The 23,839-nt window shown below is 43.7% G+C and overlaps 1 protein-coding gene across 1 annotated transcript in view; it reads left to right on the forward strand.

The window, feature by feature from the left end:
• The window catches only part of LOC123516977 (calcium-activated chloride channel regulator 2-like), a 474,742-nt gene that overhangs the window by 58,730 nt on the left and 392,173 nt on the right, over positions 1-23,839 (forward strand). The window contains exon 2 of the mRNA XM_045276779.1: positions 16,356-17,077. Coding sequence (XP_045132714.1) covers positions 16,466-17,077 — 612 coding nt within the window. The 5' untranslated portion in view covers positions 16,356-16,465. The remainder of the gene's footprint in view (positions 1-16,355; positions 17,078-23,839) is intronic.

Here is a 23,839-nt window from a genome sequence, read left to right on the forward strand (position 1 = left end):
ACACACACACACACACACACACACACACACACACACACACACACACACAGCCTCGATATGCTCAGGAGGGAAATCAATTAATTGTGAACATTTAGCGTCGCGCGCATGGCTGACCATAAACTGTTATGCTGATGGCGACATAAATGCAATTACTAGATCATACATATTTTGCAAACTCAATACCGCCGGATCATTTCGCCTCACGACAGCGGAGCCGAATTGGCAACTCAACCAGTTTGTTATTTTTATGGAAATGAACTATTGAGTTTTGGGTGTAAATGGAAAATAAAATACTTTTCATTCGTTATCGGGAAGCGAGAGTTTTCCTTTACAGTGTTCTCTTCTGCACGAGAAAACAATCAAGGTCGTGAGATTTTGTAGGATTAAATCTTTGTTTATAGAGAGTAAAAAGAAGTTGTCATGGTTAGTCTCTCTCTCTCTCTCTCTCTCTCTCTCTCTCTCTCTCTCTCTCTCTCTCTCTCTCTCTCTCTCTCTCTCTCTCTCTCTCTCCGTTAAAAGCTTTAACTTTTTTTTCTTACTACATTCACCCTTGATTTAACAAGAAACATTTCTTTTTGTAAATGGTAAAATCCACGAGTTTTTCTGTTTCTTTCACGGCACACAGTTGTTGACCGAGACAACACCTCGCTTGTGTCAGCTGCAGCCCTTGACGCCAGCTGTCCGTCTCGCCCAGAAAGTGAAGGACGGAATTCCGACCTTTCAGGCTGAGGTGTTGGCAACACATTCGACATTTTACGTATTTCCTCTAAACAAAGTTCAGTGAGTACTGTGCGTCCTTTTAAGACATCACAGTGATGGACAGGATGTTGCTGTTTCAGTGTTGGAAATCTCTACAGAAGACTAAAGCTATTTGTGTGTGTGTGTGTGTGTGTGTGTGTGTGTGTGTGTGTGTGTGTGTGTGTGTGTGTGTGTGTGTGTGTGTGTGTGTGTGTGAGTGTGTGTGTGTGTGTGTGTCAGTATACCACCAGAGAGATGGGAAGGTAGTGACTGCTGTACCCACCCACCTACCAACACACACACACACACCTACCGACACATACACACACACACACACTAGCAAAATCTGGTCACGTGGAAGACTCCGTGGCTGGAGTGTGCGCCTGTGTGACAAGAAGTTGCATTGGGTCGCGTCGCGTCTCCACAGCCTCGGGGAAGAAGGATTTTTGCTTACAATTCAGGGTGCTTTGTCTCCTTCTGCGTCACGGCGTCCTAGCCACCGCCAGGCTGAATTGTCTGATGCACCACGGAAAGGAGCTGTACCCGGAGAGAGTAGTTATGGACAGAGACTGAGTAATACAACACAGTCGCTTCCTTCGCGTTTTGCTTCTTTCAAAAATCTTTAGTTCTCTAATATATAGACTGCCTCCTTGGAAAATGTGTTAATAGTTTGGTCTTTCACTAGCCACCAAGACTCTCAATGGGTATTTTTGGTTTCGTTGGCGAGTGCTTTCCTTCCGTTAAAAAATCGTAACAGATCAGACGTCTTACAACCTTTGAAGGCGCTAAACACTGGAAGCAATTGCAGAGATTTACTTGATTTCTATGACTATGGCACACACACCTTGCTCTCTACAAAAGGCTAATTAAAAAAAAGTTATCAACTCGAAATTGGGCGGCGGTTGGTGTCCGTATTCATCGTGCTATTGGTCTACTTTGAACAGCTTCCACGCAGTTAATTCGATCGTACCTTTGCTGCAATGTTCCAATTTCCAGCGTTCGCCTGTATTACCTCAATTTGTTGCCTGCCTTTTATGGCGCTAATATGTTTTATTCAGAATATTTCCCTTCACGAGTATTGGGTTAGAAAAGTTGTCCAGCATAGATTACTTCCTGTCCCCGCTGCAGGTGGTGACTCGGCGCTGATTCACTCGCTTCATGTATTTCTTATTTCTCTTTGTTTTGCCTGATAATTGACATGTTATTACGACTTTAATTTTTGTTTATTGTCTTCACCATTGCCATCAAAATTGTTATTTGAAATGGCATAAATGGTTACACTCATCAATTACAGGTAAAAAAGGATATTTTCATAGCTTTTTTGTCATTTGCATCACCAAAATAGCTGCAGTGAATGAAATACTCTACATACAAGCGAAAAAAACAACAACAACGTTTAGATCATAGAAAAAAGCACAACAAACTGAAAAATAAACTTGCACTTGCCTATCGCTGATGTACTCTTATTTTACAGCCAAAAAAGTATGGTGATATTTGATCTTTCTTTGTGAATTATATGTATCATACACCACGCTGGGAAGACAATGCCGAATACCGTCTTGTCTCTGGCTTATTGTAATATCTATTTCAACAAATAACCTTTAATAAAAACACCCTTCCATCTTTTCACGTTAATTTCAGATCCACAAAACATGGCTCTAAAATGAACAAACCCTCCTGTCTCACACCACTACTTCCTACAATGCAATGTCGAGATATACAGAAAACAAAAATGCCGCGTCAGAGAGCAGCAGGCTGGGGTGAGAAATGCCGAGGCAGGGAAGTGCGTAGCTCCTCTGGTGTGTCGCGAACTGTTTCTGCCTGCGTGAAACTTTGCCAGCCGACTTTGAGACTGACATCGCGGGAGGCACTGGAGGGACGGGAGGAAAGGGATGTAAGGAAGAACGAGGAAGACAGGGAGAAAAGGACGAGGAAGAGGAAGAGAGGGTGAGGAAGACAGAATAAGTAAGAGTGAGGAAGAGCGAGTAGGGGAGGAAAAGTTGAAAAAAGATAGCGAGGAAAAGAGGACGAATAAGAGAAGATGAGGAAAACGAGACGAAGAAGAGTGGATAAAAAGGAAAGAATCGGGAAGAGAGGAAGAGGAAGAGAGGAAGGAAAAGAGAGACTGGTGAATAAAGGAAGAAGAGATGATAATAAGAAACGAAGAAGAGCGTGAGGAAGAAACGACGAGGATCAGGGAAGGAGGAAGAGAGAGAGAGAGAGACGAGTGAGGGGAAACAAACGTGACTCTTCTCTGATGTTCTAAAATATTGTATCTAGTGAAAATGTTCGTATACTGACTTACATGTAAAAAAGGATAAGGTGTGTTCTTGACAGTGCGTGGAAGGTGCAATTAAGACATGACCTAAAATGAAGTTTATCAATATTTCAAAGGTGTTTCTGCTACAGTCATCTACATCAAAGGTCTTTTTTTTTTTCTGACAGTGCACTATTTGTAATGAGAGGAATATCATAAAAAAAAGGGGAAAAAATGAGAGAAAAAAAACAACGAATGAATGGTAATGTTGCCTTGTTATCTGTTTCATTTCAGCGTTAATATCATATTATACTCTCTCTCTCTCTCTCTCTCTCTCTCTCTCTCTCTCTCTCTCTCTCTCTCTCTCTCTCTCTGTGTGTGTGTGTGTATGTGTGTGTGTGTGTGTGTGTGTGTGTGTGTGTGTGTGTGTGTGTGTGTGTGTGTGTGTGTGTGTGTGTGTGTGTGTGTGTGTGTGTGTGTGTGTGTGTAAAAAGGAAACTGTGAAGAATAACAAAATACCACACACACACACACACACACACACACACACACACACACACACACACACACACACACACACACACACACACACACACACACACGAGCGTCCACCGGCAAGGCGGGGTAGTCCAGGTATTGACGCGTGTAAATCTTACCGGGGCTGCCTGTGAAGAGAGAGAGAGAGAGAGAGAGAGAGAGAGAGAGAGAGAGAGAGAGAGAGAGAGAGAGAGAGAGAGAGTAGTATACGTAGTGAGCCTTAATTAATAATATTTATCGGTACATTCTGGCCATACATCACATCTAGACAGAACCATTAACTAATGTATAACTCTCTCTCTCTCTCTCTCTCTCTCTCTCTCTCTCTCTCTCTCTCTCTCTCTCTCTCTCTCTCTCTCTCTCTGACCAAGTAGCATTAAATTTTCTCCATTTGCTTTTGTTTTCTGTTTTTTTTTCGTGTGACTTGTTTCTTAGTAACGTGAGAATCATCGTGTGTGTGTGTGTGTGTGTGTGTGTGTGTGTGTGTGTGTGTGTGTGTGTGTGTGTGTTAGAGCTCACGAGAACGCTTATAAGGTTGGACACAAAGAGAGGTAACAAGAAAACTATTCCCAAATTGTATTAAAAATGTGGAGCTAATTGGCAAGTCTAGGAGAAGGAGGAGGAGGAGGAGGAGGAGGAGGAGGAGGAGGAGGAGGAGGAGGAGGAGGAGGAGGAGGAGGAGGAGGAGGAGGAGGAGGAGGAGGAGGAGGAGGAGGAGGAGAGGAGGAGAAGGAGGAAGAGGAGGAGGAGGAGGAGGAGGAGGAGGAGGAGGAGGAGGAGGAGGAGGAGGAGGAGGAGGAGGAGGAGGAGAGAGGAGAAAGAAGGATGATAAGGGAGAAGAAAAGGAAGAAGAGGAAGAGGAGGAAGAGGAAAAGAAAGAGGAGGAGGAGGAGGAGGGAAAGGAAGAGGAGGAGGAGGCGGAGGAGGAGGAGGAGGAGGAGGAGGAGGAGGAGGAGGAAAGGTGAGGCTAAGTGCGTTATGGAGGCAGGTAGTGAGGCGAGAGGAGAGGCGGTGATGAAGAGAGGATCGGCAAGTGTGAAAGATAACGATGGCCAGCTAAAAAGCCAGTCTGGAGAGAAAGAGAGAGAGAGAGAGAGAGAGAGAGAGAGAGAGAGAGAGAGAGAGAGAGAGAGAGGAATCACCTGTGGGCCTGGCTGTTACCCGCGCCCTTTACCTAGGTGTAAGAGCAAGGTGATGTCTGAGTTTGTGGGGCACCGCTCTACCTGTGTGTTGCTATATACCCTCTTTAATAGACTCCCATCCACCCCTTGCGGTAATCCTGCTTATTAATAGAACGGCTTGTATCGTTTGTGCAAGTAAGCCTGTGAGTTTTAATTTTTCTGTGTGTGTGTTTCCTTGTAAAGTAATTTTATCGCTTGTTTTTATATTATATTCTAAAGTGGATCTAATTTGAATTAATCTGTCTGTATGGGAATGGTTAATCTTTTTCTTCTTTTGGTCCTTATTTCATACTGAACTGAAAATGTTTTTTTTTCTATTTATATCGCGTGATTTTTATTTCATTGTTTTTAGTGGTGCGTTTTCTCTGTGCATCAGCTCAGGTGTGGGCGTATGGACGACAGACGCCAGACTCACATGCGCTCTATTAGTAATTTACCTGCGGCTTTTTTTATTTTTAGAACGGTGAAGTTTTTTTTTTTATTTTGTGTGTGTGTGTGTGTGTGTGTGTGTGTGTGTGTGTGTGTGTGTGTGTGTGTGTGTGTGTGTGTGTGTGCGTGCGTGTGCTTATAAGTGAGTGAGTGGGTAGGTGCGTTGTTGGAAAGAGAGATGGGTAGGTGTGTGTTCATTATCTCCGTGTGCGCGTGCCGTGGTTGGTGGCGTGGTCGTGCCCTCCCACCCCATCACACACAGTCTCCTGCCTCCCCAGCACACCATTCTCTCCGTTAACCGCCGCCAGAGATGCAGTGATAGGTCGCCTCTTGCTGCCTTGCCTCGTTTCCCCTCGCTTCCCTCTGCTTCCCTGCTTCGCCATTTACCTCTGCCTCACATTCGGCGCCTCACTCCTCACCATTATGTCTAACACTCTCCGCTAGAACTTCAGGGATACTAAAGGTCTGCCGCTTATCACCGTAGTGTTTCACGTATTACTATCGATGAAGTTACGTAGAGAACAAAGATAATAATGTTTCAATTTATGTTACGCAAAATGGTGTATAATGCCGTGTTTTGTTAGTGAAAATATGCAGGTGGTTGTGTTTCTTCTGTGATTCTTTTACGTTGCTTTTGAATACTTAGATGAATTCATACAGAAACTTGCAACATCATAGGGTTGATAGTTTCGTCTCTCAGTCAATCATTCAGCAGTTGCATAATAATTAATCGTACCCTGCCAAGGTGATTTCATCAATGATTAGCAGTTTCACGTCACTTCAAAGCTTCTGATCAAATTTGATCTTTATTTTGATTGTTATTATTATTATTATTGTTATTATCATTGTTATTATTATTATTATTATTATTATTATTATTATTATTATTATTATTATTATTATTATTATTATTATTATTATTATTATTATTATTATTATTATTATTATTATTATTATTATTATTATTATTATTATTATTATTATTATTATTATTATTATTATTATTATTATTATTATTATTATTATTATTATTATTATTATTATTATTATTATTATTATTATTATTATTATTATTATTATTATTATTATTATTATTATTATTATTATTATTATTATTATTATTATTATTATTATTATCATTATTATTATTATTATATTATTATTATTATTATTATTATTATTATTATTATTATTATTATTATTATTATTATTATTATTTGTTGTTTTGTTATTGTTATTATTATCATTATTATCCTTTTTACCATTATTATTATTTTTATTGTCATTATTATTATTATTGTTGTTATTGTTATTAATCTTTATCATTATCAGTAATAGCAGTAGTATTAGTACTTGGCAGATAATGATTTTTTCCCAGTTTGGCTTTAGTGTGCAGCAAATCCTCTCATTAATAAGTGTGGAGTACGCGGCGTGCCCTCATCGGCGCTGCTGTATGGCCCTAATGAAGCTACTGTTCGCTGATAATGGCACTGAATTTATAATTTACATTAATTACAAGTCCACCAAAGCTCCTGTTATATATATTTTTACCGACCTTTATTTATGTTTTTTATTTATTTTTTTTTTTTGTAGTTATGGAGGCAAATTTTATAGGTGTGCATTGCGTACGGGATTTGTTTTACGTAAGCCTTACAATGTGAAGTTATTAATTAAAAATAAGAGAAAAGCATAGGGATAAAATAGTATAATAAGGAAATATGGAAATAAATGACACACACACACACACACACACACACACACACACACACACACACACACACACACACACACACACACACACACACACACACACACACACACACACACACACACACACACACACACACACACACACATCATCACCAACACCACCACACACTACACACACTATTAAACATGATATATAAACAAATGCTTTCATTCACGAGTGCATATTTCTAATTAAGTGTTCATTTGTATATTTCATTGTATGTTAACATGTTCCGGCTGTCGTGCAACTGTGTGGCTGCTGCGTGGGCTGTCTGTAGGCGGGGTGAGGGAGTGAGGGATGTGAGTGGGTGTGCTGGGTTGAGGTGGGAGTGCTAGGCGGTGCTCTAGTCTTGGCACGAAGCCGCAATGGACTCGATACTGCAAGGGACAAGTTGAATGTGATTTTAAATGGCTCAGTGAGTGTTATTTTTTAGTCGTGGCGAGCGAGAATTGAACTGTTGGGTACGAATCTCCAGGCCATGATTATACGAACATTGCCACTGGTCTCTCTCTGTGTGTGTGTGTGTGTGTGTGTGTGTGTGTGTGTGTGTGTGTGTGTGTGTGTGTGTGTGTGTGTGTGTGTGTGTGTATGTGTGTGTGTGTGCGAACTCTTACGTACGTGCGTCGAATTGATAACATTTCATGAAATTTGTAAGAGAAAAAACTACATTTCAAACATTTCTAAGTTGGTTTACGTGCAATGATCACAGATGCACACACACACACACACACACACACACACACACACACACACACACACACACACACACACACACACGGTACATACACGGCCCGGTAGCTCAGTGGTTAGAGCGCTGGCTTCACAAGGCAGATGACCGGGGTTCGATTCCCCGGCCAGGTGGAGATATTTAGGTGTGTCTCCTTTCACGTGTAGCCCCTGTTCACCTAGCAGTGAGTAGGTACGGGATGTAGATCGAGGAGTTGTGACCTTGTTGTCCCGGTGTGTGGTGTGTGCCTGGTCTCAGACCTATCCGAAGATCGGAAACAATGAGCTCTGAGCTCGTTCCGTAGGGTAACGTCTGGCTGTCTCGTCAGAGACTGCAGCAGATCAAACAGTGAATTACACACACACACACACACACAGCTCACCACCACAACTTTTTTGTACTCTTTGAACTTTTAGAGCACCACCACCACCACCATCACCACAACCACCACCACCACCACCACCACCACCACTACTCTCTTTACGAGCTCAAAGAAAAGGAGGCAGGGCAACGCCAGGCAAAGAGGAGGGAACAGAAGGGAAGGGATGGAGGAGGCCAAGACAAGGGTGGTACATATTCCTCAACGGTCTTGGACTTTTCTAAGCCATTACCTTGTCTGTTTGTTATGCTGCCAGGAAAGCAAACCATCAGTGGCTGCCTGGTGCTTGAGAGAGGACGTAGCGGCCACAAGTCCTCAGATTTATCACGTATGCCAGTAGGGGGAACGTGAGGGAGTCATGGCGTAAAGGAAGTCTTGGGAGAGGAGAGGACGGTGAGGGCACAGTGAGAGGAGAACTATAGGAGTGATGTGAGAGAAACTTTGCGAGAGAGGAGCAGTGGAGAGGGCAGGTGAGACGAACTTTGTTGTGAAGGAGAGGAGCAGGTTAAGGAGAAATTGGGCAGGTGAGGATGGCTGAGGGGAAAATGAATTGAATCTACGAGAGAGAGAAGGGATGCGGAATAGGAGTAGTAGCAGGAGCAACAGGGCAGGAGGAAGAGGAGGCAGAGGAGGGCGTTAGGGTATAGTGAGGAGTAGTATGAGGGAAGGGAAAGGCACAGGCAGGACAGGTAGAGAAATAAATAACGCTCAGGTAGTCGCGGAGTTATGCAGCTAATAGGGGAGAGGATGAGTGGACAGACAGACAGATGGCCTGTTGTTTTTTATTGGTGTTGCTCCCCTCCTCTCATGAATACCTCTCTCTCTCTCTCTCTCTCTCTCTCTCTCTCTCTCTCTCTCTCTCTCTCTCTCTCTCTCTCTCTCTCTCTCTCTCTCTCTCTCTCTCTCTCTTCTCTCTCTCTCTCTTTGCCTCTCCAAAGTGCTGCTCTTCCTCCTCTCTCCTTCCCGGATCACCTTTCTTAGTCCCTCCACTCAAGCTTCCTACTCCTCTCCTCCCTTCTTCTCTTATCTTTTCCCTCTTATCTCTCCTCTTCTCTCCTTCCTTCTTATATTTTTCGCTTTTCTGTTTGAGTCCTTCTCCTTTTGTCTATCATTTCTTTTACTCTGCCTTCCTCTCTCTCTCTCTCTCTCTCTCTCTCTCTCTCTCTCTCTCTCTCTCTCTCTCTCTCTCTCTCTCTCTCTCTCTCCTGTTAAGTTTCTTTTTCTCAGCTTCCTTCCTTCCCTCTTACATCTCTTCGTCCCTCTCTTGTCGCAGTGTAAAATTTTTCCCCTCTTTCCTCTTTTATTTTGGATTTCCTGCATGTCTACTCACTATTTTCTTTCTAATCTTTTCCTCTTCCTATTCCCCTCCTCTTCCTCCTCCTCGCCCATCTCTTCCTTTTCTTTTCTTTCTTCCTCTTTATCTTTACCTCTTCGTTAATTCCCACTTCATGAATATTTTTCCACCTTATTTTTCTTTTCTTTTTTTTCAGTTTTTCATCATATTCATTAATTTATTTTTTATCTAATGCACTTCAGAAGAGGGATGTTTTTGGGGGTTTGCACTAGGGAGAGGGTAGAGAGAGAGAGAGAGAGAGAGAGAGAGAGAGAGAGAGAGAGAGAGAGAGAGAGAGAGAGAGAGAGAGAGAGACATCATACATGAAAGTAATGGGTTTTAATAAGTGGAAATGAAGGATGAACGACATAGGGTTTCATATTTTTTTTTACATATATCATAGGAAGGAAGATCTTTTGGTTATGATATGTTGTTTTTTGTTCTCTCTCTCTCTCTCTCTCTCTCTCTCTCTCTCTCTCTCTCTCTCTCTCTCTCTCTCTCTCTCTCTCTCTCTCTCTCTCTCTCTCTCTCTCTCTCTCTCTCTTTGATTTAGAGCATATGCTAATAGCCTCTTCATTCCACAGCTCCTTTCACATTTCCTTGAATTTCATTTCCCTTTCATCTCCAGCGGTGCTCCCTCATTCCAGCCTTCCCCGTATTTCTAACTTTTATCTGACGTTGACTCCCTCTTTGCACGTTTCAATTATTCCGCATTCGTATTTTTCTTTCTTTTCTCCCTCTCACATTAAACCATTATAATAATTAGTGAGTCTCGTTTTTTTTTTGTAATAGAAATTTATATATACTAAAGTTTTGTGTAATTGCATAATGACATTTCCCTCTTTAAGCTAGCTGCCTTTTCGTCTCTCTCTCTCTCTCTCTCTCTCTCTCTCTCTCTCCCTTTTTTCATTTTTTTTGTCATTTCACGTTATCCACTTGCATTTCCTCCTCCTTCCATTATATTTCCTCATTCCCTCCTACGCTGTTTTAATTTTTTGCCCCTCGCTGCTTCCATCCTTCCTTTCTTCCTTCCTTCCTTCCTTCCTACCCTTCCTTCCCTTCTTCGCCTGTTTTCTTCTTGGGGCCCGGGATGAGTCATCTTGACGAGAAAAATGGCAAAACACAAGTCTTGCATCGAGGGCTGTGAGGGATGGCGCATATTTTTCTCGCCTGCGGCCCGGAGCAAGAAAGGAAGGCAAGGAAGGAGGGAGGGACGAGGAAGAGGAAGAGTAAGAGAGAGAGGAGAAAGGAAGGGAAGACTGAGGAAGGGCGGGAAGCAGCGTAGGAAGTGATAAATAATAAAAATAAGGAGAGCATCGGGCACTTTGATCAGAGACTCTGGGCGCTGTAAAGTGAAAAAGAAACGGGGACAAAAATGTGGTGCAGCTATGAATGACTGGTAATTGATGGCTGAAAAGTATGAGAGGAGGTGAGGGGCTGCGCGGAGGGCACGCCACCGAGGGGGAGGAAAGGAGGCACTCAGGTTAGAGAGAACCACTTGGCACGTGTCTGAAGCTGGTGGCAAGGGAGGACAGAACCTGGAATATTGAGAGAAAATGTATATAAAAAGTTACTGGAACTACTAGAAAAATAGCAATACAACTGACTATAAGTAAGAAAACAGTACCAAACATAAGTGAAGAGAAATTTGCCCAAATCGTGAGAAAAAAAAAGAAATAAAAGGGAAGCAACACGAGGGAAAAATTAAGAGAGAGAGAGAGAGAGAGAGAGAGAGAGAGAGAGAGAGAGAGAGAGAGAGAGAGAGAGAGCATGCAGGAGATTCGAAGACGGAGGGAAGGAGGAAAGGTAAAAGGGGGGAGAGGGTAGAACGAAGTTATGTAACGCAAGGGAAAAATGTGAGAGTGATGAGAGTTCATGTTACGGAGTGAGAGTGAGGAAAGGCCGAGGGAGAGGATATATGGCGGCGTGGTGAGGAAGGAGTGTGGTGTACGCAGTGTGGTGGTGGTGGTGGTGGTGGTAACCGTAGGGAGGGGGTGAGAAGTAAGGCTTTGTGTAGGATTGTACCGTCGCCTTATTTGCTTTAGATTGAAATGCAAAACAGATAAATAGATAAAAAGAATTGTGTAATATCTAAAGAAAAGAAAGTGGATGCATTATATAAAGTCCCACGAGTGTTTTCCATATCGTGAGAGAGAGAGAGAGAGAGAGAGAGAGAGAGAGAGAGAGAGAGAGAGAGAGAGAGAGAGAGAGAGAGAGAGGCATAGACATAATTTACCCACACCGAACACTTTTTAATCAAACTACAAATACCAACTCATTACTTTTAATACACGAATACATCACCAGACGCACGGACGCCTCAGATAATTACTTTCCAGAATTCTGCCAACGTTACGTGTCAACACAGTATCACAGGACACGTAAATAACTCAGGACTCATAAGAAAGGAGGACCGTAGTGCGTATTTTAACGGAGGAGATGGTGCTGATATGAATGAATAATAGTGAGAGAGAGAGAGAGAGAGAGAGAGAGAGAGAGAGAGAGAGAGAGAGAGAGAGAGAGAGAGAGAGAGAGAGAGAGAGAGAGAGAGAGAGAGAGAGAGAGAGAGAGGAGAGAGAGGTGTGAGCAAGATACGAGTAAAGAAGGTAGAAAGACAGAGAGAGAAAGAGTGCATAGAATTTTTGACATTCCCTGGCATGAAATATTTACACCAGTATCGGAATGCACAAAGGTTCGTCTGTTTGTTCATTCCCTAAGATCCCGGTGAATGGCATTACTAAGTTTGAAGGGCATTTGTCTGGGTGATAGGTGGAAGATGGTGTTAGAGTGCTTATGATAGCGTCTGTTGTGTTTTGTGGGGGTGTGGTATGCTGTGGGAACTGTATATTTAGTTAACTAGTTATATTTATCTAGTTGTGCATTACAGGGTTCGATCGGGACTTATCTAGTGATATCTTTCCATATGTAATTTCATCCAATTTTTTTCCTTAAATTTATGCTCACTTTCTGCTATTATAATTTCCTCACTCAAGACGTTCCAGATGTTCACCGGCCTATGTGGAAAACTAAACTTTTTAAAGTGTGTGTGTGTGTGTGTGTGTGTGTGTGTGTGTGTGTGTGTGTGTGTGTGTGTGTGTGTGTGTGTGTGTGTGTGTGTGTGTGTGTGTGTGAACTGATTGGTGGTCTTGGAGAGCACCACTGAAAGGTGAAGTGGACAGGAGAAGGCCGGCGGGAAGGGCAAAGTGATGGGAGGTGCGGGAGTGAGGGATAGAGGAAGGCGAAGATTGATGCAGGGAAGGGGGCGAGGAGAGAGGGGCTGGGTTATATAGAAATGTCACTTTTTGAACGGAAGGAACAGGGACGGGAAATGTAGAGGATGAATCACTCTTAACTGTGAGTGGCCTGCCCAGTGTACACCACTCTCCATGATTCTGTTTTCCTGCCGGGGCTGAAGACAGGCAAATAATTGAGTTTGAAAAGAACGAGTGAGAACTGTTTACTTGAAGGCTGAGGCGTTCTGGGGTTAACTGAGCTATAATCAAGTCATGTCACTTAGTAAGGCGGGTAATACAGATGCTTTAAATGTCTGATAGTGAGGAGAGGCTAACTTGGATATGTAAACTATGAATTGGTTGAGTTATATGGAAAACTTGTTAATTTCTCTTTGTTTCTATTATCATCTCCTTATTTCCTGTAATCATTCTTTTATTATACCAATTTTATTTTCATGACACTTGAAAAAAAATGGTATATATGTTTAGAAGTTATATGAGTCTCATCAAGCAAATTTTACGTAAGAAAAACAGAAAATCGGTAAGGTTGTTTTGCTTCCATGCTCATTGTACCTTCCACCAGTCCTCCTCCTCCTTCTCCTTCTCCTTCTCCTCCTCCTCCTCCTCCTCCTCCTCCTTCTTCTCCTTCTTCTCCTTCTCTTCCTCCTCCTCCTTTGCCACCTTAAGCCACGTCCTGCAGTGTCTCCTGGCAAAAACTGTCCCACCTCCCCTCCTCCTTATCCCTCCCCATCCCTTCACGCCTCTGCTTGCCCTCCTTGTTTGCCGCTGTCTACCACCTCCCCACCTTCCACCCGTGAGCTGATGGGTGTATCTCACTCCCCGTAGTTCTCCCTAAAGTCCACCTTGGCCATTACTTCCTATTTAGGGAGATAAGTTTAGCCTCACGCAAACATCTTAATCGGTCTGCATAGACTTAAGCTCTTCCTCCTCCTTTCCCTCTCTCCCTCCGTCCCTCCCTCTCTCCCTCCGCCCTTCCCTCTCTCCTTTTCCTTCTCCACCCTGAGGCTCTTGTTATTTTCCGCCTTTTTCCTTTTCTTTCTCTTTCTTTCCTCCCTGCCGCCATTCCGGTCCTTACCTCCCTTGGCGAACCATTGATTTCCACCTCCTAGAAGAACGCGCACTTTCTTTTTGCCTGTGGGAGTTTTTATTTCCTTTAATCTTGAGGGATAATTACATACTCCACGAACCATTTTCCTCTCCGCAGGCTCTCGTACCCCAGGAAGTGTGTACTGCACCGCATGTATATAATATGTATGTGTGTACCCTTCGCTTTTCCCTCCTCCTCCCTGAAGTCAGACGCTCTCAGGCGTGGCGTCATGCAAGCTTCATGCAAGCTTCAATGCACCGCCTTGTGACGCCGTGTTCTATTAGACTGTGCCGCTATTGTCAGTGAGTGGAAGGTGGGAGGTGGAAGTGCTAGTAATGGAGTGAGTGGTTGTACAGGAAATGGAAGATGAGTTAAGATATTCTAAACTCCTTTAGATGAAGAAATTCTATGATTATCATTATATAATGAATAGATAAACAGACTAGATAGAGATAAAAAAATATGCAGAACAACATAGTGTCACGAAATTTAAAGTTAATGAAAAGTCAAAAGAATAAATTAATAAATGATAAAACCTAAATGTAAACTATCAGAGCACTGCTTATCAAAATTGTGTCGTTGAAATAAAGCAACTCCAAGCAACAAATAAAGAGAAAAGACACAGGCAGACAAACAGCCATGCAGGCAGGCAGACAGACAAATGGACTAAACAGACAGACCGGTACGAGAGAAAGCATTGCTTTACGTGTATCTGGAATATGAACGATAATAATTTCCCCGCACTTGTCTCTGTGGAGGCTTATTACACAATGCTGAACATAACTGGATGCATATATTCATCTTACTCATTTTGCATTGAATGTTAGTATTGTTCGCTTCTGGAATTATTTTGAATGTGCTTGTGTTTCGGTGAAAAGAGAGAGAGAGAGAGAGAGAGAGAGAGAGAGAGAGAGAGAGAGAGAGAGAGAGAGAGAGAGAGAGAGAGAGAGAGAGAGAGAGAGAGAGAGAGAGAGAGAGAGAGAGAGAGAGAGAGAGAGAGAGAGAGAGAGAGAGAGAGAGAGAGAGAGAGAGAGAGAGAGAGAGAGAGAGAGAGAGAGAGAGAGAGAGAGAGAGAGAGAGAGAGAGAGAGAGAGAGAGAGAGAGAGAGAGAGAGAGAGAGAGAGAGAGAGAGAGAGAGAGAGAGAGAGAGAGAGAGGATAACTTTCACTTGTTTTACACCTTTGTTCATCCTCTTATTTTGCCTCAAGTGTCAGGCAGCGTTCGGCTTCACGAGAAGTTGTTGCTACGTCCCGTGAATTGTGAAGCCTGTGTGACGCCGTGGAGGGATGTCTGGGTGGTGGTAACGTTCTGTGGGATAGCGGAGGTCACTCTTCCATTGTATTAGTGTCTCTAATTGTTATGATGAACAGTGTGTGTGTTTGTGTGTGTGTGTTTCACTGTTTGATCTGCTGCAGTCTCTGACGAGACAGCCAGACGTTACCCTACGGAACGAGCTCAGAGCTCATTATTTCCGATCTTCGGATAGGCCTGAGACCAGGCACACACCAAACACCGGGACAACAAAATCACAACTCCTCGATTTACATCTCGTACCTACTCACTGCTAGGTGAACAGGGGCTACACGTGAAAGGAGACACACCCAAATATCTCCACCCGGCCGGGGAATCGAACCCCGGTCCTCTGGCTTGTGAAGCCAGCGCTCTATCCACTGAGCTACCGGGCTGTGTGTGTGTGTGTGTGTGTGTGTGTGTGTGTGTGTGTGTGTGTGTGTGTGTTTAATTCCGTTGAAGTTTTAAAAAAATTCTTAACTGAAATAACCTCGATATGCATTCTTTATTACTTTGGTGCTGTTGTCTATAGAATCTTTTTTTTTTTCTGAACAAAAGCCTCCATCACTAACCGATGATTATATATTAACAATATGTATTATGACGCTACTTTCACAACCAGTCACTTGGTTTTGCTGAGGGAAAAATTTTTACGTAATTTAATCTTGTCGTGATTGGAGTGACTGAGTGTTAGCGAGGCGAAGGAGGCGTGAGGGGCGGAAGAATGGAGTGTTTGCCGACAACATCGTTTGTGTGTGTGTGTGTGTGTGTGTGTGTGTGTGTGTGTGTGTGTGTGTGTGTGTGTGTGTGTGTGTGTGTGTGTGTGTGTGTGTGTGTGTGTGTGTGTGTGTGTATGTTTCACTGTTTGATCTGCTGCAGTCTCTGACGAGACAGCCAGACGTTACCCTACGGAACGAGCTCAGAGCTCATTATTTCCGATCTTCGGATAGGCCTGAGACCAGGCACACACCACACACCGGGACAACAAAATCACAACTCCTCGATTTACATCCCGTACCTTCTCACTGCTAGGTGAACAGGGGCTACACGTGAAAGGAGACACACCCAAATATCTCCATCCGGCCGGGGAATCGAACCCCGGTCCTCTGGCTGTGTGTGCCAGTGTGTGTGTGTGTGTGTGTGTGTGTGTGTGTGTGTGTGTGTGTGTGTGTGTGTGTGTGTGTGTGTGTGTGTGTGTGTGTGTGTGTGTGAGTATGTGTGTGTGTGTGCGTGCGCGTATGCTACTAGTGTACAAGAACAAATATGGTGAAAAATGTTTTAGATATTTCGTTATTTTTTTTTTATGTATGGATGTGATTATTACAAGGATCATGATCCTTTATTATAATTCATCCTAATGGGAAAGCCTAATAATTATGTTTTTGTGTTTCAGGCCCAGCTGTGGGATCTCAGCGTGTGTGGCTCTTGCTGCTGTGTCGTGTTGGTGGTACATTTCTTGGAACGGGTGGCTTATGTCTCACATGGCGTAATCCCTCTGCAAAAATGAAAGAACTCGAGCTTCGAAACCCTAACTCGACTTCTTGTCTGAATCACAATACGGTCAGCGTCGCCGCACGCCGCCAGAGGGCTAGGCGTTGCCGAGCGCTCCCCATGAAGGGCGTGGCAGTTATGATGGTGGTTGTGGTCGGCCTCGTGCTGCCTGCCGACTCGCAATCTGCCTCTGAGGTGGACGCGACGCGAGAGACGAGTCACCACCACAAGCGAGATCATCGTCACGGCGACCTGCAAGATCTCCCTCAAACCCGCATCGAATCGAACGTCAGGCCCATCTCCAGCCAGACGCTGCAGTGGAGAAGTGAGCGGAAGAAGCCGTACAGCGGGCCGTACCTCAGCTCCAAGTGGAATGATCCAGTCAGGGCCACTCATAACTCTTTCCCAAAGGGCGTAAAGACTGGCCCCGAGCGTGTGTCCTCGGTCCAGAAAGAGGACCTCGCGGAAAGGCAAAAGCGAACTGAAGCTGAAAAATCATCCTCGTCCAGCTGGCAAGGGAGCAACCACCTGCGCCTGAAGGATGGTGGGTACGAGGGGCTGGTGGTGGAGGTGAGCCCCGGCGTGGAACAGACGGACTGCAAGCCCATCATCGACGGCATACAGGTGAGTACCCGGCATTTTCCCTCGTCATTACGATATTTGAGTATCGCAGGTAGGCCACTGTGACGTCTGGTCCACTTTTCTGCAGCTTTCATTGTCATAATAGTGCATTGAAGCTTTCTTATTCTCAGATTTTGTGATTCTCTTCCCAACGGCATCCCTGGAGCGTAAACTACTCTAATTTGGTGCCTTAAAATCATATCAATCAAAGTCTTAACAAAACGCAGCAGAATGAAGTGGAGAACTTGGGTAATTAATTATCCCAACCACTTCTGGGAAAAGCCATTTTCTTAATTAAATAGACAACTTAATGAACCCTGAGAAGTAGGTTGCACATAAAGTTTTATCCCCATAAGTTTTATCTTAAGAATGGAATAAGTGACGCCTCCGCACCCCCGATGCAGCGGGACGACGCCGTGCCTTGTTAAGCGCGGCAATCAGGGAGCATGGATCGCGGCTGAAGCCGAAATGATTATTCTAAATGCCATTTAGTGTAGACAATAGGTGTTCCTCGCAGGTTTATTGACAAAATCCAGCGAGCCTGACTGTCACCTAAAAAAAACAACTAAAGAATTTTTCATTTTTTGATATAATTTTGTGCGCCACCTTGGTTACCTCTAGGGTGTGGGCAACCTCTCCGAAGCAACACGGGAGTTCTGGTATCGTGTTGCCAGCCCCATGGCATCAGTGTGGCTCTCCATTATTCGCTGCGCTCAGAGAATTATTGATTTTACAAGAGAATAAGTGAAAAGGTAAATTGATATAGTTTTTAGCTTTGCTTCAAGGAAGAAAAATACACACACACACACACACACACACACACACACACACACACACACACACACACACACACACACACAAGGAGGGCCCAACAGCCAAATCTTTACTTCTCCCGCTAGATATGTATGCGATGCTTTCATAACAATGTCGGAAGAGCAGCTTGTCTATTGTGGCGAAATTAGGCATACGAAAACAAAGCACACGCTTTAATCTTTTATTTATCTATTTATTTATTTATTTTTTTTACAGCAGCAGAGACCTGGCAGTAGAAAAGCCACTCCGGGGGCAGCGGGACGGCAAGAATGGTACCACCGAACCCTCCATACACTCATCCACACACTTCTGCGGCACTCGTATACTGACACTGACATTCACACTGGCACTCCATGGTTAGACACACACACACACACACACACACACACACACACACACACACACACACACACACACACACACACACACGACCGTGCAGGGTGAGGAAAGGATCGCGCGGCACACGACTTTAGTTATAGGTGTGTTGAAATCGTTAGAAGAGAAGTACTCCAAAATGACCGCCATGAGTGAGTTGCCCTCCTGTAAATGACTTTGCGTTTGTCAGTGATTTTAAATACGTATCGGTTGAAATATTTTTTTTATATACACTCGTAAGTAAAAATAATAAAAAAAAAGAAAAATCCTTGTGAATATGTGAATGTCTGTGCGGGCAGGTACGCAGCGCGCGGCTTGCGGTGGTGTTTCTAAGGTCTTTTGTCGGATTTTACATTCATTGAATCGCCATCGTGCGCGCTCACCCAAGTCTTAAAGAAATGTTTTAGGAAGATCTCCGAGCCATTAATCTCAGAAGGCACCTAATTAAGTAAGTTTTCTCTTGGGGGCTTTAATAAATCCACTGTCTCCTGTGGGGCAAAGGTTTATCTCTGGGTACACCTCTTGCCCGACACGGTTTCCCGCATTTCCAGCGGCGGGGTGATATAGAGACAGGTGGGAATGACGAGGAAAAATTAGAGAGGTGTAAAATGTTAAGTTTTTTTCTAATTTATAGGATGAATATTTAACGGGGCAAGATGTTATTGATGTTAATTTTATCTTTAAGCGAGAATAGTGACGCTGATCGTCCGCCGCTGCGTTTGCCGTTCGTTTTCCGGCGCTAGCTCCGTCTCTTTGTTCATGCATGGGCTACATTCCCTTTTCTCACCCTTTCTTTCCACGACCACGTCCAAGGAAGGGAAATTTTAATAGGAAACATAAAGGATCTTCTAGACATTAAAACTTCCGCTAATACCTAAAAAGTTGTAATGGCCGGCCCGTCTCCCATCGCTCCTCGGCCGCCAACTAATTCAACTCAGTAAAAAAGCTCTAAATCCCAAGCACCCGCAGGTTAATTAATGTGCCACATTAGCATACTTAGCACTGAAAAATGAGTGTTGAAGCGACTCCTCTAATAAAGTTTGTCAACTCTTCAGCGGCCTCACCCCGGAAGGGGATAGGTAAATTTCCTCACCTGCTGCTCCTTTTAAAGATGAGGGGGAAGGAGAGTGAGGTGGGGGGGATTGTGGTAGGAAGGGTTCAGATCAGACCCTGTCATGGACTGGTCAAGGGTGTTTTATTGGGAATCCAGCCATATTCCAAGCACGAACCGAAATAATGCGAGGAAGTTTAAGAATAATAAGTTAAAAGAATCTCAAGAAAAGAAGGACTATCATGCTTAAAGTGAATATCTAGGCGAGTAGATTTCTTTTGTCTGTAATAACCATGTTAAAAGTTCCATTATAGAGTTGGTTAAGTGTATGTACATGTTCTTCATTACGAACACTTTTATCTGTTCAGTAGCAGATGTTCAATGAAGACGGAGGTGTGCTACTTCCCGAATTTTGTGTTCAAATTGTGTTATAAAATATCCCAAATGTCCCATTCATTAAACAGATTCTATTCCTGCTCACACCAGTCCCCTTCCACGCCTCCCGCCGTCCCTCCTTCCCTCAAGCAGACTTCATGCAATTCATCTCTCACCCGCGTGAAAAGATATAGCACATATATTAGAGTTTCCACTTTGGCAAATTACTCCCACCCGGAGGGAAAATTACAAAATGTAATTTAAGGAGACCTTTCGCTTTTGCTGCGCAGAAACTAACTGATAATACTGTCCAATATTCTATATTACAATACAAAGCGAACGCGGCATTAAACTTACATAATAGAGTAAGGAGAACGGAGAACGGTAGAGGCGAACTACGGAATAATTATTTGTGAGGAAGTCCTATTCAAGGCTTCTTCCTCCTCTATTCCCCATGTTCATGAATAAGAGTGGAAAGGGAGAAACTAAAGGGTCGATAGTGTTGCTTTAGTATGAGACCAAGAAATTTGAATTTTGTTAACAACTCAACTGAGTGGGAAAGAAAAGATTAATTAATATTAAACACACATTAACCACCAACTATTTTTTTTCTTTTTGCCATGACAAGTCAGTCTTTTCTGTGTCGCAGAAACGTGCCCCGCCAGCCAAAGAAACTGAATGAGCAGGAAGAATGAGAGCGTTAAATTAAGAAATTGGGAACTTTTCAAGGTCAGTGGGGAGGAAAGAAAGGCTCCTCTTTACAGATGACGAACTGGACCCGGTGCCCCAGTACTACTTCCCCTCCTCTAAAGAAGAAGAGAGAGAGAGAGAGAGAGAGAGAGAGAGAGAGAGAGAGAGAGAGAGAGAGAGAGAGAGAGAGAGAGAGAGAGAGAGAGAGAGAGGTGGCGATATCCAGATGCATCGCTAAAAAGAAAAAAAAAATAGTTTGCCGAGGCTGGCGCCCGATAAGGATGAATGAAAGTGGAAACACCTGAGGTGCTTGTGTCCCGGAGTAGTAGTTTTGACCTGGGAGTGGCTCCGTCCTGATCTGGCTATGTCCCGGGCAGGGTGGTGAGCTGATGAACTGATGAGCTAGTGGGCTAGCGGGGTATGTGGGTGGCTGGCTGGGTGTGTGAGTGGGTGGCTGGCTCACTGTGTCCCGTGGTGGCTGGCGGGCGTTGGTGGCAGTGGTAGTGTCGTGTTATTTATGGGCAGCCGAGGTACAAGGCTTCCACGGTGGTTTATGGGGCGATAAATTGATTCTCTGCACAAGCGCGGCTGGAGGGAGTCAAGAGCCAATTTTGAGAAGGTGTGTTTTTGGAGTGTAAAAGCAAGGCGTGCTTAGAGAAGAGAGAAAAAAGGATCGAGTGAAGGTGAGGATGTTTTCCGTCCTTCTTTTTATTATGCAAGAAAGGTTGAGAGTTGGAAGGAAAGTTTATCTGTCCTTTTTTTTCCATTATCATCGCTCTCTCTCTCTCTCTCTCTCTCTCTCTCTCTCTCTCTCTCTCTCTCTCTCTCTCTCTTGTATTTTGTTCTGTATTTCTAATTCTTTAGTGGTGGTGGTGGTGGTGGTGGTGGTGGTGGTGGTGGTGGTGAGGGTATTAGTAGTGGTAATAATGATGATGAAATTCTTAAATTATTTTTTAAAGAAAATTTGCGTTTTTACTGTACATATTTTTCTCTAATTTTTTATTCTTAATTTTTTTGGCTTGTGTGTGTTGCTTTCTGACATTTCTCCACCAGCTGCATTGCATAAGCTTTTTATATAAGCTTTTCACTATTAATTTTCATAATGTAGGCAATTATTTAGATTTCAGGATATAATTCGAAAGATAAGCACAAGAGAACGCAACTTTGGCTCACACACACACACACACACACACACACACACACACACACACACACACACACACACACACACACACACACACACACACACACACACACACACACACACACACACACCTGTCTTCACTTCCATCACTACAGACATTTTAACCATCACCAAAATCTGTTTCTGTTAGTTCGCATCTACTTTTCACTTTTGCATGACTCTTCTTGCCCTGATCCTTTCATCTACTTTTATTCTGGTGCTTTCTGGTACAATACGATATACTAAACTCTCTCTCTCTCTCTCTCTCTCTCTCTCTCTGTTCACCCTTGCATCGTACCTCCTCCGTGCTGCACCCTTTCTCCTTTATATACCTGTTTCATTCCCTATAACTTTTACTCACCCATCACCTTGCCGGACCCCCCTTCATCACTGTTCCCTATTCACCCTGTCGCAGCTCCATATCTCGCCTCCCATCACGCCAGCACACTCGCCCCTCAGCCTGGTAGTAATGCGTTAGATACTGCCTTGTTATGGTGCCGAGAAATGGTGCATGTCTGAGGTGTTGAAAGAAGTGAGGCGACGGATGGCGAAGATGACTCGTACAAAGAGAGAGAGAGGGAGGGAGAGGGAGAAGGAATACGCGGCCCCAGGAGATGATCGGACTCATAATGACAGTTGTATGAGTGTGCGAGGTTCTCAATCTGTCGAAGGTCTGTTTCAGTGGGCAGGAGACAATAGGGAAAATTTTTACTCACAAATAAAGGTGAGAGATCATTCCACACTACACACACACACACACACACACACACACACACACACACACACACACACACACACACACACACACACACACACACACACACACACACACACACACACACACACACACACACACACACACACACACACACACAAGAACACCATTCAAAAATAATCTTATCTCCTGTAGCTAACAATATTTTCATCTGCTACACCTAACAGACGTTATCATTGGCGGCAAGTTCTCTTCCGGATTCAAACCGTGTAAATTTTTTGAAGGCCTTCAAATAATGCCCTTCTCTAATTCGTGGTGGTGAATTTGGGGTCCTAAAACGTGTCAGGAAACGTGTCTCTATTTTTTCCTTCACGAGAGAGAGAGAGAGAGAGAGAGAGAGAGAGAGAGAGAGAGAGAGAGAGAGAGAGAGAGAGAGAGAGAGAGAGAGAGAGTCGCTATGGATTGACTGACATTGCACTATGAACGTAATTTGATTCAGTACATGGCATGGGAAAGTACACTCGTCTTTCACTCTGCCACACTCGCTCATAATATTGTGGCATCTATGAACGCTTCTCTTTCTATCCCACTGTAACACTCTGATGCCAAACTCTGTCCATTTTTATCTATCCTAATCTCTCAATCATTCCATCCACCTCCCTACACTGCCTTCCCATCCCATACCCGACTCCCTTCTGTTATATCCTCACTCCAAATCACTTTCTCCCCATCTCTTACTTCACTTTATGCTTCTCCTTTCCCCTTTCCCCATCACCTTCATCTCTACCTGCTTAGTGTTCCCCATTCCTTCCTGTTTCCCTTTCTTCCTACCGAGTCATCGAGTCACTCTAATCTTCAAGAAAAAAAAAAAAAAGAAAAGATCAGAATTCCTGATTTCATCCTTACCTTCACCAAATTCTCCGGGCCACTGATGCTTACGTAACAGATGGATAAGCCTGAGGAAGAATGGCAAAAAATAAAGGCATATCGGTCACTAGAGATTTTTTTTATTTAAATTAAAAAACAGTAACTATGAATATGTATTAGTTTCATAAGGAGTGATGGATGAAAAAAAGTGCAAGAGGTGGAAGAAGAGAAAAGAGAAGAAACAAAGGAAAGAAAGTGGCACAGTGACGCTCCCCGGTGCCGTTCCTTGCCCTAAACAGGAAAAATGTTGGGAATTGAGATAAGTCTGCCTGTTTGCCGCACTGTCTTGCCCGCCCGGCGACAGCTGTTGTTTCCCGACACAAAATGTTGTTATTGTAAAAAATGCTCTTCGTGATAAGCTTTGGTGTGTGTGTGTGTGTGTGTGTGTGTGTGTGTGTGTGTGTGTGTGTGTGTGTGTGTGTGTGTGTGTGTGTGTGTGTTTGTGTGTGTGTCTGTGTGTGTGCATATTCTAATAGTGTTTGTGAAAGAGGTCATGGAAGGAAATCGATCGCACAAGGCAGGGAGTCCGATAGAGGGAAACTTGGGGCGTGAGGGCAGGCATGGCTGTCCTGTTCCATGGAGAAGGTGGTACTTGCTGTTGTCACACATCAAAAGCCACTGTTCTGCAACGCTTCA

This window comes from Portunus trituberculatus, chromosome 41 (genome assembly GCF_017591435.1).
Source record: "Portunus trituberculatus isolate SZX2019 chromosome 41, ASM1759143v1, whole genome shotgun sequence".
Classification (NCBI taxonomy): Eukaryota; Metazoa; Arthropoda; class Malacostraca; order Decapoda; family Portunidae; genus Portunus; species Portunus trituberculatus.